The 14478-nt window shown below is 43.2% G+C and overlaps 1 protein-coding gene across 6 annotated transcripts; it reads left to right on the forward strand.

Moving 5' to 3' along the window:
* The first annotated feature begins 9738 nt into the window (after window positions 1-9738).
* LOC119356295 (importin subunit beta-1-like) lies at window positions 9739-14153 on the forward strand. 6 transcript variants are annotated; one of them, XM_037623238.1, is made up of 3 exons: window positions 9739-9882; window positions 9961-13596; window positions 13686-14153. In XM_037623238.1, exons 2-3 carry the CDS (start codon window positions 11063-11065, stop codon window positions 13819-13821), a joined length of 2670 nt encoding a protein of 889 aa, XP_037479135.1. In that variant the 5' UTR covers window positions 9739-9882; window positions 9961-11062; the 3' UTR covers window positions 13822-14153. The 6 variants fall into 6 exon arrangements, with proteins under 6 accessions (XP_037479135.1, XP_037479136.1, XP_037479139.1 ...); XM_037623239.1 differs by having other exon boundaries at window positions 9989-13596; XM_037623242.1 differs by having other exon boundaries at window positions 11054-13596.
* The last annotated feature ends 325 nt before the right edge of the window (window positions 14154-14478 follow it).

Below are 14478 nucleotides of genomic sequence, written 5' to 3' on the forward strand. Positions count from 1 at the left end.
TGAGGGGTTGCTATAAACACTAGTATAGTACACATCAATAAGATGTATATCAAATATACTTATGTTCACTTTGCCATCCTTCTCATCCGCCAATCACTTGGGGTAGTTCCGCTTCTAGTGACCAGTCCCTTTGCAGTAGAAGCACTTAGTCTCAGGCTTAGGACCAAACTTGGGCTTCTTCACTTGAGCAGCAACTTGCTTGCCGTTCTTCTTGAAGTTCCCCTTGTTCCCTTTGCCCTTTTCTTGAAACTAGTGGTCTTGTTAACCATCAACACTTGATGTTTTTCTTGATTTCTACCTTCGTCGATTTCAGCATCACGAAGAGCTTGGGAATTACTTTTGTCATCCCTTGCATATTATAGTTCATCACGAAGTTCTACTAACTTGGTGATGGTGACTAGAGAATTCTGTCAATCACTATTTTATCTGGAAGATTAACTCCCACTTGATTCAAGCGATTGTAGTACCCAGACAATCTGAGCACATGCTCACTAGTTGAGCGATTCTCCTCCATCTTTTAGCTATAGAACTTGTTGGAGACTTCATATCTCTCAACTCGGGTATTTGCTTGAAATATTAACTTCAACTCCTGGAACATCTCATATGGTCCATGATGTTCAAAACGTCTTTGAAGTCCCAATTCTAAGCTGTTAAGCATGGTGAACTAAACTATCAAGTAGTCATCATATTGAGCTAGCCAAACGTTCATAACGTCTGCATCTGCTCCTGCAATAGGCCCGTCACCTAGCGGTGCATCAAGGACATAATTCTTCTGTGTAGCAATGAGGATAAACCTCAGATCACGGATCCAATCCGCATCATTGCTACTAACATCTTTCAACACAATTTTCTCTAGGAACATATCAAAATAAACATATGAAAGCAACAATGCGAGCTATTGATCCACAACATAGTTATGCTAATACTACCAGGACTAAGTTCATGATAAATTAAAGTTCAATTAATCATATTACTTAAGAACTCCCACTTAGATAGACATCCCTCTAATCTTCTAAGTGATCACGTGATCCAAATCAACTAAACCATAACTGATCATCACGTGAAATGGATTAGTCTTCAATGGTGAACATCATTATGTTGATCATATCTACTATATGATTCACGCTCGACCTTTCGGTCTCCGTATTCCGAGGCCATATCTGCATATGCTAGGCTCGTCAAGTATAACCCGAGTATTCTGTGTGTGCAAAACTGGCTTGCACCCGTTGTAGATGGACGTAGAGCTTATCACACCCGATCATCACGTGGTGTCTGGGCACGACGAACTTTGGCAACAGTGCATACTCAGGGAGAACACTTCTTAATAATTAGTGAGAGATCACCTTATAATGCTACCGTCAAACAAAGCAAGATAAGATGCATAAAAAAGATAAACATCACATGCAATCAATATAAGTGATATGATATGGCCATCATCATCTTGTGCTTGTGATCTCCATCTTCGAAGCACCGTCATGATCACCATCTTCACCAGCGCGACACCTTGATCTCCATCGTAGCATCGTTGTCGTCTCGCCAATCTTATGCTTCCACGACTATCACTACCGCTTAGTAATAAAGTAAAGCATTACATCGCAATTTCATTGCATACAATAAAGCGACAACCATATGGCTCCTGCCAGTTGCCGATAACTCGGTTACAAAACATGATCATCTCATACAATAAAATTTAGCATCATGTCTTGGCAATATCACATCACAACATGCCCTGCAAAAACAAGTTAGACGTCCTCTACTTTGTTGTTGCAAGTTTTACGTGGCTGCTACGGGCTTAAGTAAGAACCAATCTCACCTACGCATCAAAACCACAACGATAGTTTGTCAAATAGACTCCGTTTTAACCTTCGCAAGGACCGGGCGTAGCCACACTCGGTTCAACTAAAGTTGGAGAGACAGTCGCCCGCAAGCCACCTATGTGCAAAGCACATCGGGAGAACCGGTCTCGTGTAAGCGTACGCGTAATGTTGGTCCGGGTCGTCTCGTCCAACAATACCGCCGAACCAAAGTATGACATGTTGGTAGGCAGTATGACTTATATCGCCCACAACTCACTTGTGTTCTACTCGTGCATATAACATCAAACCATAAAACTTGGCTCTGATACCACTGTTGGGTAACGTAGTGATTTCAAAAAATTTCCTACGCACACGCAAGATCATGGTGATGCATAGCAACGAGAGGGGAGAGTATGATCTATGTACCCTTGTAGATCGCAACGGAAGCGTTGACACAACATAGAAGAAGTAGTCGTACGTCTTCTTCCCGATCCGACCGATCCAAGCACCGTTACTCCAGCACCTCCGAGTTCTTAGCACACGTACAGCTCGATGACGCTCCCCAGGCTCCAATCCAGCAAAGCTTCGGGGATGAGTTCCGTCAGCACAACGGCATGGTAACGATGATGATGTTCCACCGACGCAGGGCTTTGCCTAAGCACTACAACGATATGACCGAGGTGGAATATGGTGGCAGGGGGCACCGCACACGGCTAAGGAACGATCACGAGGATCAACTTGTGTGTTCTAGGGTGCCCCCTACCCCTGTAAATAAAGGAGCAAGGGGGAGGCCGCCGGCCTATGGGGTGCGCCAAGGGAGGAGGAGTCCTCCTCCTAGTGGGAGTAGGACTCCCCTTTCCTAGTCCAACTAGGAGACTTGGGGGGGAAGGAAAGAGAGGGAGAAGGAGAGGGAAAGGGGGGCCGCGCCCTCCCCTCCTAGTCCAATTCGGACTCCCATGAGGGGGGGGGGCGCCACCTCTTGGGATGCTGCCCTCTCTCTCCCCTCAGGCCCAATAAGGCCCATTACTTCCCCGGGGGGTTCCGGTAACCCCTCCGGCACTCCGGTTTTCTCCGAAATCACCCGGAATGCTTCCGGTGTCCGAATATAGTCGTCCAATATATCAATATTTATGTCTCGACCATTTTGAGACTCCTCGTCATGTCCGTGATCACATCCGGGACTCCGAACTAACTTTGGTACATCAAAATGCATAAACTCATAATAACTGTCATCATAACGTTAAGCGTGCGGACCCTACGGTTCGAGAACAATGCAGACATGACTGAGACAAATCTCCGGCCAATAACCAATAGCGGGACCTGGATGCCCATATTGGCTCTTACATATTCTACGAAGATCTTTATCGGTCAGACCGCACAACAACATACGTTGTTCCTTTTGTCATCGGTATGTTACTTGCCCGAGATTCGATCGTCGGTATCCAATACCTAGTTCAATCTCGTTACCGGCAAGTCTCTTTACTCGTTCTGTAATACAACATCCCGCAACTAACTCATTAGTTGCAATGCTTGCAAGGCTTATGTGATGTGCATTACCGAGAGGGCCCAGAGATACCTCTCCGACAATCGGAGTGACAAATCCTAATCTCGAAATACGCCAACCCAACATGTACCTTTGGAGACACCTGTAATGCTCCTTTATAATCACCCAATTACGTTGTGACGTTTGGTAGCACCCAAAGTGTTCCTCCGGCAAATGGGAGTTGCATAATCTCATAGTCATAGGAACATGTATAAGTCATGAAGAAAGCAATAGCAACATACTAAACGATCGGGTGCTAAGCTAATGGAATGGGTCATGTCAATCAGATCATTCAACTAATGATGTGACCTCGTTAATCAAATAACAACACTTTGTTCATGGTTAGGAAACATAACCATCTTTGATTAACGAGCTAGTCAAGTAGAGGCATACTGGTGACACTCTGTTTGTCTATGTATTCACACATGTATTATGTTTCTGGTTAATACAATTCTAGCATGAATAATAAACATTTATCATGATATAAGGAAATAAATAATAACTTTATTATTGCCTCTAGGACATATTTCCTTCAGGTTCCGCCCCACCCCGGCGAGGTTGCACCGCCGCCGGCCTCGCTCTTCCTCGCCTCACCTCAATGCTCCTGCTCTCCTGCTTCATCGCGGCACCATGGCCGAGCCGCTCGCCTCCGTCCCCATGACGCGCATGGCCACCACCGCCGCGGCTGTACCCTGCACTGCGCCACCGCAACCTCGTCTGACCTCATGTCGCCGCACCGCCCCTCCTTTCTCACTTCTCTCCCTCACCACCCCGTCCCATTTCTGCCCAAGACCCGCGGATGCCATGGATCCGTACGGGAAGCCGCGCTCTGGCCTTCCTCGTCGTCACCGGCGACCCCCGCCTCGCCACCCGTCTCCGGATCAGCCTCCCCAGCCCCCGTCGTGCACGTATTCGGCCCCTGCAAGCTTCAGCCATCGCCGACGCTCTGCATCAAGCAACCCCAAAACGAGAGCAACGCAAGGTTGAATACTCAAAACCACATGGTTCTTTCTATAAAAACGAAACGTTTTCTCACAGATATCCACTTTAAAAAGTACCGCGGGTTCAATTACCGAAAAACACATGGGCTTTTTTGCAAAAGGTGCGCGACGGTGAACCCGAGAGGCTCAACCCGTGCTTTATTATTACTAGCACAAATGCCCGTGCATTGCAGCGGGAGAAAAATGACGGGCTGCTAATGACAAAAATGATGGACCAATTGAGAGTAGGATTCTTCGGGACGCCGGTACGGGATATGTCATATTTATTCTCGTTGTCCCAAGTCCTAACCTAAATCTGACCATAGGCTCCTATATTTTCAGAAATATTGTGCATCATATGAGCTGTGGTATTATTTGAATCTTGGTGCAAAAATTCAGACCAATGTATTCTACCTACTGTTGCTTCTCAGCTTCAACATCATTTGAGCTAGGCAAATTGAGCGTTGTTACCATGGTTAAAAAATTACACCGACTGAAGAAATAGCAATGCAATGTACAACAGATTGGACAAAATCTAAATTTATACATATACTTGTCATCCATTGTGATATATGTGCTGAAGTTACCTGTATCAACATAGAAAGAAACAAATAAAACAAACTGCCATAGTACCACACGTCTTCCCATGCACATGATATGCCAATGCATTTGTTCCACGTAGGAATGTTGATGCATTTGAGGATAGATTTGTCATGTGAAACAACAGTCAAACTTTTTAAGGAAAAAATGGGACCTTTAAAAAGCTTACACTGATTTTACCTTTTTTGCGTTGTGCAATAGATCCAAACAACAATATTTTCTGCATCCTTTCAAAATTAATAGGTTTTATTGCTATTTCTGTCAAATTTGAATATAGATGCTAGTGTAGTATAACTATCACTCAAACATTTAGCTATGTGTAAGGCGAAACCTGATCGAGTTACATGGTTTAGTTTAGCAACTGAATTACAATGAGCAATCTTTGTTCCTCCATATCTCTTGATTTTTCCGTAACACTCTAATTTCACGCCAGGGAGGTGGCGAGCTGCGGGGTATAGAAACTGAGAGAGGCGAGTTGTGGTGTGCAATGGTCATCTGGGGACAGTGGCTGATAAGTGGGGGGCGCCGCATGGGGTGGTGACTAAGGGGCAGGCACCCGGAGGGTGGGCAACCTTGGAGAAGTAGGCGGGATAGGGGCATAGGCGGCAGAGGCATGTTTGTGAGGGGCAATGGTGGAAAACCATTTGGGTGGAGGTGGGGGCTATAAAATGAAGAATGGGGAGGAGAAGATGGGCGGCTGGAGCGCCGCCATCGTCGTCGGTGAACCACCGCCCTGCCGCTGCGCGACGTCGTCAACTGAGGCCCTCCGAGAGCCGCGAGTTCAAAATAGACATGAGCAAATATGGAACTTTGTAGTGTATTTTTTCTCTAAATAAAAGGGTGGTTTGTACGGTGAATTTCCTGAAAGAATTTGAATGTGAATCTGAATGTACAGAGAAACAAGTACATGAGCTAAGCATCTTGACTTGATCTTCGGCCAGATGTGCAAGCAGCACAAGCATGCGACAACACACAAAACACACATACATAGAACAATTTTTATGGACACATGAAGACTCCTAAATGCTTCTAAATTTTTGGAAAAAACATATTTCCCTCATGCCACTTATTAACATGACATTTCTGGGAGTGAAATGAGACACCAATAAAGGGAAAAAGAAATAAAGATAGACATGTCATATGTGACAGATAAAAGTGCTGAACATCATGTTAACGTGGAAGCCAAGATAAGGTATCTAACTGGCTAACTATATGGAGGGAACATAGTAAAGACTAAAGATAATCAATACAAATGCTGTTCAACCATAGCTTATGAGGAAACAAGGTCTAGTATTTTGCATAGCATGAAAATATTAGTCAGAATATCTGTACAAATACATGTAAACCTGAAGGAAACACATTTGTCTAACTAAAATAAGACAAAGAAGAGATGCTTACTGTAATTGCGTTCCCAACCAAGTGAAATACTACGCCTTGCATGCCTATGAGCTCATCAAAACGCACATCCTCAATACCATCCATGTCATCTAGACCATTTAACATATGCTCAACTTGGCCTATTAGAGTTATTTGGATGTTTGTCAGAAAGCTTCTTCACCCAGCTAGCAAGTCTTCAAATCAAGCATGCAAATGTAGATTATTTTCCTTTACAACATTTCATGCATGATCAATAATCTATAGTCCAATGATCTGCTTGCCAAAAATCAAATATCGAAATTAATCGCAGGTTAATTAAGCAGTGTAGGAGTAAAGCAACAGACCTATCAGTTACACAAATCGTTTCAGGTTTTCAACCACAGAAGTGTACAGAAAACATCAGAGATCTCCAGACAAATTGTCATTGGTAAGTCGCTCGGTCTACCATATGTTTAACACTAACTACTTCTTTCTGCGCCAAAAAGAAAAACAGTAAATGCAATTCTGAATTTCAAAGCTCGTATACTGATCCAAAATTGCAAATATATATTTGATCTACAGGAAACACATGACCACAAACACTAATAACTGGCACAGATCATTCCGAGCGCAACATTTTCTGATATATAAGATGTACATGAGAAAAATTCCCCACCGCATTATCTAACCACGTATAAGACACTACTCCAGACCATCAGTTAAAGAAAGTAAATTTTGCAAAACTGTTCGTACATACTTAGTCTTGACACAGGATTCATTAGTCATATAAATAGGAATTTTCAGGTTGGGATAGGGCGTAATTAAAAAGCAGATGAGATGTTAGCTTGGCTTCAACAACCATGAAGATATATCAGGAAATTGCAAGGTTTCCTTTAGTGAATACCTAAGTGCAGAACCGACAGATGGAGTTCCGACAAAGTCTGGACCAGGGGCGAACGGCGGGTGGTGTGCCGGCAGCTCGATCCCCTCCTCCTTCCCTTGTGCGCTGCACCAGGAGAGGAGCGCCGCGCCCCTCGGGCGTCTGCGCGTCCCGCCCGGCAGTGGCTTTGACGCCGGCGAAGTCCTCGCACCTCGGGAGAGTGGAGACAGAGATATCAAGGAGAGCCGGTGGTATCCTTGGTCCTTGCACACGGCAGCGCGAGGCGATGGCAGAGATGCTAGGGGAGTCGCGCGGTGGCGAGGTTAGTCGCCTCGGCGGGGTCCTCGCCCACGATCAGGACGTCCACCGGCGCTCCATCGTGAATATCGGCGGGCGCCGTGCTCCAGGGAGACGGTGGCTAGGGCTCCGTCAAGGCTATTTACCGGCGGGGGAGGACTACAACGGCGATTGGGGACGGAAGATGGTGGCGAGGGCTGCCGGAAGCGACGGCATGGCGGCGCGGCGGCGAAGGAAACCCTACCGTCGGTTTTCTATTTAAACAAACATCACTAATCGAGCTTTTTCAAATCCCCCGTACGAGGACACCACCCGCCATTCACGTGAACTTTTTCAAATCTGTGAACTGTTTTCAAACAAACGGAATTTTCTAAAATTAGTGATCTTTTTGAAATTTTGTGAACAATTTTCATTATTTGTCAACTTTTTTGAATACGTGAGCCTTTTCTATTTTGAAAAAAATTGCAAACTTTTTATTAATCTTGAACTTTCACTTTTTTGGAACCACGCAGCCCATATCGTCCTTAATTATACTGTCGAGGCACTACCGACCAAAAGTGGTAGGTGGTTCTACTAGCTAAGCGGGCTTAGAAAGCAAAGGCGTGAGTTCGAATCCTGGTGTTGCCACCTTTTTAGGATTTTTTTGTCCACTCGTGTTACCCGTTCGTGGGCCAGCCCAGCAAGGCGGTGCTGCGACAGTCAGTTGGTTAGTTTTTTTCTTTTCTTTTTTGGGAAGAGCCAGTTGGTTGGGGGAGCTCCTAAAGGGCGCCTTAAGCGCCACTTGACCAGCCGGCGCTCACGCGCCTGGTGTATTGGGCCGGCCCATCAAAGACCAGCGACCGCTCGATCGATCGTTCTACAGGCAGCTCGCTCCAGACGCATCGCACGGTCTTTTTTTTTTTGCTGGGAGAGTATCGCACGGTCGTTCGCGTGACCTGACCACTCATCGTTTGAACAATGCACCGTTGAGTTTCCAAAGCATTGAAACAAGTTCATGAATTTAGAAAAAATCACTAATAAAAATAAGTTCATGAATTTAGAAAAAAACATTGTGCATTAAAAAAAGTCTATGAATTTGAAAATATTCGTGCATCTAAAAAAACTTCATTGAATTTAAAAAGTTCACAAAAATATAAAAAAGTTCATGAATTTTAAGAAAAGTTCATAAATTTTGAAAATAGTTCATCGAATTTGAAAAAAAAGTTCAACGATTTTGAAAAAAGTTCATCGAATTTGAATAAAGTCGTCATTTTGACAAGAAAATCGAAACAAAATGCTCACAGATTTTTTTTAAATGTTCATCTAATTTTGGAAAAAGTTCACGAATTTGAAAAAAGTTCATCAACTTTGAAACATGTTCATCAATTTTGAAAAAAGTTCACAAAAGATTTGAAAAAGGTTCAACGAATTTGAAAAAGAGTTCATCGGTTTGGAAAAGAAGTTTATGACTTCGAAAAAACGTTTTTGTATTTTGAAAAAAGTTATCTATTTGAAGAAAAAGTTCACGAATTTGAAAAAAGAAAGACAAAATGGACAGAGAAAAAAAAAGAATATGAAGAAAGAAGAAAATAATTATAGACCTGAATCTAATGACACCATGTGATGTGGCGGGGTGGCTATTGGGTCGATCACTAAATCTGGCATGTTGCAGGTTTGAATCCAGCGCTCGACTGTTTTTTGCAGTTTAGAAACAGAAAAAAAAAGTGAAACTGGGCCGGCCCAACGTGGCAAAAGGGTGTGCGCCAGTTTGTAAATAACAAAGAAACGAGCGCTACGGGCGCCGTTTAGGAAACGCCGTTGGTTAGTTGGCGCTGAAGGCGCGGAGTAGGAGCTCTTATTAGGGGATCCATGACAATAGCCTTTTTTTTTGAGGGGTATCCATGACCAAAAATGCTAGACTTACGTACAGATTTTTACGTACTGAGCTTACGTGCTGACTTGTCCTATTCTTACTCGTCTAATGAACCATCCACTCCTAATTAACCGCCCCCCTCTGATTTCAGCGGTGTGCCCCGGCGGCAATTACGTAAAAGTTTTTGTAGCTTCCCGTAGGTGTAGCATTGCTCATCCATGACAATAGCCTGTCCCACAGATTGCCCGGTCGGAAAAGCCCAGCCGACAAAAGAAAAGTACACCCCCTCCCTCGCATCCAGCCCATCGCGCATCCCTAAACAGGCCGAAAGCGAAAGTCGGCAGCGCTTCGCGAATCTTAAAGCAACATCCATCCAACGGCTTGGAACGTGACTGAGACACCGTAGAATTTACTTATAGGGTTTCCCTTGGACATCCGCTCGCCGCCTCGAACTCTTTAGGGCTTCCCTTGGACATCCGCTCGCCGCCGCCAGTTCTTGAGCTACTGACACACCGCAATCGAACTCCCGAGCTAGCGGAGGCGCACGACTGGAAACGGCCGGCGTCCTCCTTTTTCTGGTAAGATCTATTGGATCCTTACCTCTAATCGCCGCCTGGCTAGCTCCTCACCACTCTCATCTCTAATTGCAAGGCCAGGTCTTCTAAGAAGTTTAAGTTTTGACAGTGATGATCCCATATTACATTAAGTGACCAGGGACAACAATCTAGGGAAGGTTGATTTGTTGTTGCTTTGGGGAGGTGGTTGTGCTCTTTTGGTTCTGGGGATAGTTAGGTATAGTTAACCTGTTTTTTCTCTCCTCACGTTGATGTTCCTCTTAAGGTCCCTCATTCGTAGTTCTGTGTAGCTTATATGCCCCGATTATTAGTTCTTGATTAATCGTGGTTAGAGGATTTTTTGGTTTAGCTTATATTGCTCCCGTTTGAATTATTAGTTTTTTAATCTTAGTTAAAGGATGTTCATGCACTACCCTTTGGAACTAAAACTAGCCCAGTCCATTTGGTACTTTGTATATATTTTTGCTTTAAGATATGTTTTGTATAAGTTTTATAGATATAGGCATTTATCCATCAATTTTTGCTATAAGGCATAATGGTCCTCTCTCTGTCTTTGTGTTGTAGTACTAATTAGACTCATTTTGTATTTACACTATACTTCATGGTAGTATTATAGCCCTTTGTGCTGGAGGCTTTGCTGTAAATTTGCTCCTAGTTTTTTGTTTTTGTTGTAGACTATGATTATTAGCAAGGGATACTATCTATCTTTAAGCTATCAAGAATGATGCTTTTAGTTATTTTTTCTAGTTTATACTATTAAGAATTATCTTGTTCAGTGCTTTCTTTGTTTCATGTCTTGGGATGTATATGACTTAACTATGACTATTTTCTTCTAAATTTTGTTCTTCAAGTTTCTTCCGTTTGACTATGATTACTAGTTTTCTTGTAATTTTCTCCTACTAATATTTAAGTCCTAGTATTTTAAGTTATTTTAGTCCCTCCTATTATAGTTATTTAGTCCTAGTATTTTAGTTATTTTACTCGTAGTATTTTAGTTGTGACTTCAAGGCTCCTGCTAATGAAGTTTTTATTTCTTCTTCCAACTATGGTTATATGTTCCAAGTAACATAGCAATTAGTTCTCCATCCATTTATTTGGTTCTTACATACCTTACTTTGGGGGGTTAATTTGTTTTTTTTCTATCTTGGATGTTTGCTGGGGGGACTTGCCCAAGAAAGGTGATATGGATGAATCAATTGATGTAAATGATGCTCTCACACATGCTTCCAACCCAGATAACAACATAAGGTCAATAGGAGAAGACATGCTAAAGCGGCTCCAAAATCGTGATCTTCCCAACTTTCTGCTATATTTATCATCTGAGCTCGTGAGGGAGGGGATTCCAGAAGAGTCTAGGGTACTTGCTGCCATCACCCTTAAGAACTCCTTGGACTCGAAGGATCCTGCACTCAAGGATGCACACAAGGATCTAATTTGTCTAAAATGGCTCAGCGTGGATAAATCTATCCGATTAGAGATTAAGAATAACTTGCTCATGACACTAGAAATTGATTCAAGGCCATCTCATTCAAGGCACCCCTCGTCAAAAGTTATTGCAGAAGTTATTGCGAGGGTTGCATGCATGGAGATACCCCGGAATCAGTGGCTGGACCTTGTTGGTAAATTAATGGACAACATGGCAAGTTTATCTTCTTCCCTAAAGCAAGCAACTCTAGAGGTGCTCCAGTATATCTTCAAGGCAAAGATCCCTAACGTTGTCAAGCGGGATCAAGTGGATGATGTTATTGCTAGTGTCATCAGTGCACTGAACGACGAGGTGCTAGGTTCTCAAGTCCATCTGGCAGCCCTTAAAGCTTTACACAACATTTTTGAGTTTACTAAGTTTGAAGGCCATGATTGGAGAGGTGCTATAGAGGCAGTTTTTGCTGTGGCTTATAGAACATCTGGAACAGAGATCCCAGAGGCAGCATTTGAGTGCCTCGTTGCAATTGCATCCACTTGTCATACCAAATTCGAACCCGACGTAGAAGTGCTGATGCGTATTACAATGCAAGCTTTGAATGGAGATGTGGAATCACTTAAAGTCCAATGTATCAAGTTGTGGATCACTATTTGCGAAAAAGAGATTGATTGGCTAGAAGAAGAAGAAGAAGAAGAAGAAGAAGAAGAAGAAGAAGAAGAAGAAGAAGAAAAAGAAGATAAAGATGAATCTTACTTTACTGGTCTTCTCTATTCATTGGTCCCACTTCTCCTACAAACTTACTTAAATGAAGAAGAGAGGGATTTAGAACAAATGGACATTTGGAAACAGGGAGATGAAGATGAGGGAGATGGAAACATTTCTCTGACCGGGGAACAAGAAGAAGAGGGAGATGAAAATGTGGAACAAAAGGGAGTAAACCTTGAAGACAATTGGGAACAAGAGGAAGATGAGACTTTACAAGTCATTTCCATGACATGCCTAGGCCTTGCAGCTAGAATTCTGAAGGGTGGAGTTGTCCCCACTGTGATGCATTTTGTTGAGGAGAACATGAATGGGCCACATAAGATAGCTGCATTGTCTCCATTAGGTTTTATCCTCGAAGGTCCCTCAGTCAAGCAGCTTGCTCCTCTAGTTGATTTATTGCTTGCCTTGATGGAATATCAGGCGGAAGGTGTAAGAGGCAGGGCTGCATGGACTCTTGGGCGGCTGTTTGAGCTTGTGGATGCACATAGAATCATGAGAAATGAGGTGGTGTCCCTGGATAGGATCATGGAGCTCTTGATAGAGAGGAGCTGTGATGTCCCTCAAGTGTCCATTGAAGTGCATGGAGCTCTATATTTTCTTGCACGAGGTTATGGAGAAGATGCAAAGTCAGGGTCAAAGTCAAATTCATGTGAGCTTTCACCTTTTGTTAAGCCTCTTATTGATGCTCTCATGCGTGCTTCCGATCTGGCTAGGGAGACCCCTTTTAGTTTCCTAGCATCTCCTTATAAAGCATTGAGTGAGATTGTGGAAGTTAGTGACACCCGGGACTTACAAGTTTGGGAGGCTCTTATGGGCTTGATGTCTCATATCATGAGGAGATTCAACATTGTGCTTCATGGTCATGGTGCAATTTCATCTCTTCAGAGGAAGAACCAACTTGAGGTCTTGTTGTGTGGTCTAGTTGAAGTCTTAATCCACAAGCTTGGAGATACACTTGAGGGGTCTGCTAAATGTTTGTTGCTGTTATTGTGCCCTCTCTTAACCCGTGAGAGTACAAGTGCACGTAATGGAGCAGCCCTTGCCATTGGTGCTCTTGCTCATGCCATTGGTGCTGATTTTGGACAACACATGCCTATGGTGCTACAATATTTCAGTGTGAAGCGACTCTCTCCACTTTATTTAGAAGTTATATGTGATATATGCCATGTCTTGGGAAAAGAGGGAAAAGAGGAAGAAGTTGTGCCGTGCTTTGATCATATTATGGAAGTTCTGTATCAAGGTATGGTAGAATTGACACTTCAACCTCTAATTCTATCAAGCATTGGACAGATTGCTCTTTCTCTTGGTGAGAAGTTTGAGAAGTACCTGCCTCCAGTTATGGAAAAGCTTTTAGTTATGGAAAAGGCTGTTCAACTCGATCAGGATCCTCATGAGGATCATAGTAACAAGGTTAGAGAGGCAATATGTAAGGCCTACCATGGCATAATAAGGGGAATAAGTGATGCAAAGTCTGGATTCAAGGTAGGAATGGCTCTACTTGAATTCAGTGAACAGGAGAGAAAGAGAAGGTAACATATGCCTTGTTTCTTTTGTTGGCAATACTCATTGATTATACTCATTGACTGATTGATTTTTTCTTTCTTTCTTTTACGGACAGGGAGAGAAGGACCGTGACAGCAAGGGACGAAAGGATCATGACAGCACTAGTTGATGCCTTGTCTCAGCTTCCTCCTAGAGTGGGCGTTTGGTCAGAGGCGTTTATTCTATCGGTGCAGCAAGCAAATATTTATTAGGAGAGGAAAGGAAGCTGTGCTTTATTTTGGTCCAGACAACTAAAGTGTGTCGGTTGACTGCTTTATTATTTTGAATGAACTGAAGTGTGTGGGCTGTGGGTTGTCTGTTGTAAACTTCATTTATCCTATAATTAATTAGAGTTAAGATTAACACAGTACGTTCACTGCTAGCTTAGATCATCTGGTGTAGCCTCCTGTGGCATTAGCCCATGATGAAGTGGTTCTTGCATGCGACTTACAGCATGTGATTATTGGATCTTCAGTTTATGGACACTGAGGATACATGTGCAACTGTATGATGTTTAAAATATTGTCACATATGTTTGCCAGAATCTTAGTCTACCGTATGAATTCATTTTCGCATTTAGCTGCTGGCATGCCATTGTTTGGTGCGGGCTCACTTCTGTGCCGAAAGTAGATTTCTCTTGGTGACTTAAAAAGCATGATAATTATAAGAGATTTAAAAAGCATGATAATTATGGTCGTCCATGATGTTATAGAGTACGGATGTAGTCCAAAGCAACATGGGTAGCATTTTCTCTCGCAGTGCACCAGTGAATGTAGTCACCTGGCTGGTGTGGGAGGTCGATTATTACCCATGATTCTATTGTATGTGGTATATCTAGCTGATTTGCTTAACAGCCTCAACTATACAAC

The sequence above is a fragment of the Triticum dicoccoides genome, chromosome 2A (assembly GCF_002162155.2).
Source record: "Triticum dicoccoides isolate Atlit2015 ecotype Zavitan chromosome 2A, WEW_v2.0, whole genome shotgun sequence".
In the NCBI taxonomy this organism is placed as follows: Eukaryota; Viridiplantae; Streptophyta; class Magnoliopsida; order Poales; family Poaceae; genus Triticum; species Triticum dicoccoides.

Coding starts and splice junctions, on each gene's coding strand:
- LOC119356295 (XM_037623238.1), top strand. CDS start 11,063: ATGGATGAATCAATTGATGTAAATGATGCTCTCACACATGCTTCCAAC. Junction 13,597..13,685: donor GAACAGGAGAGAAAGAGAAG/GTAACATATGCC, acceptor TTTTACGGACAG/GGAGAGAAGGACCGTGACAG.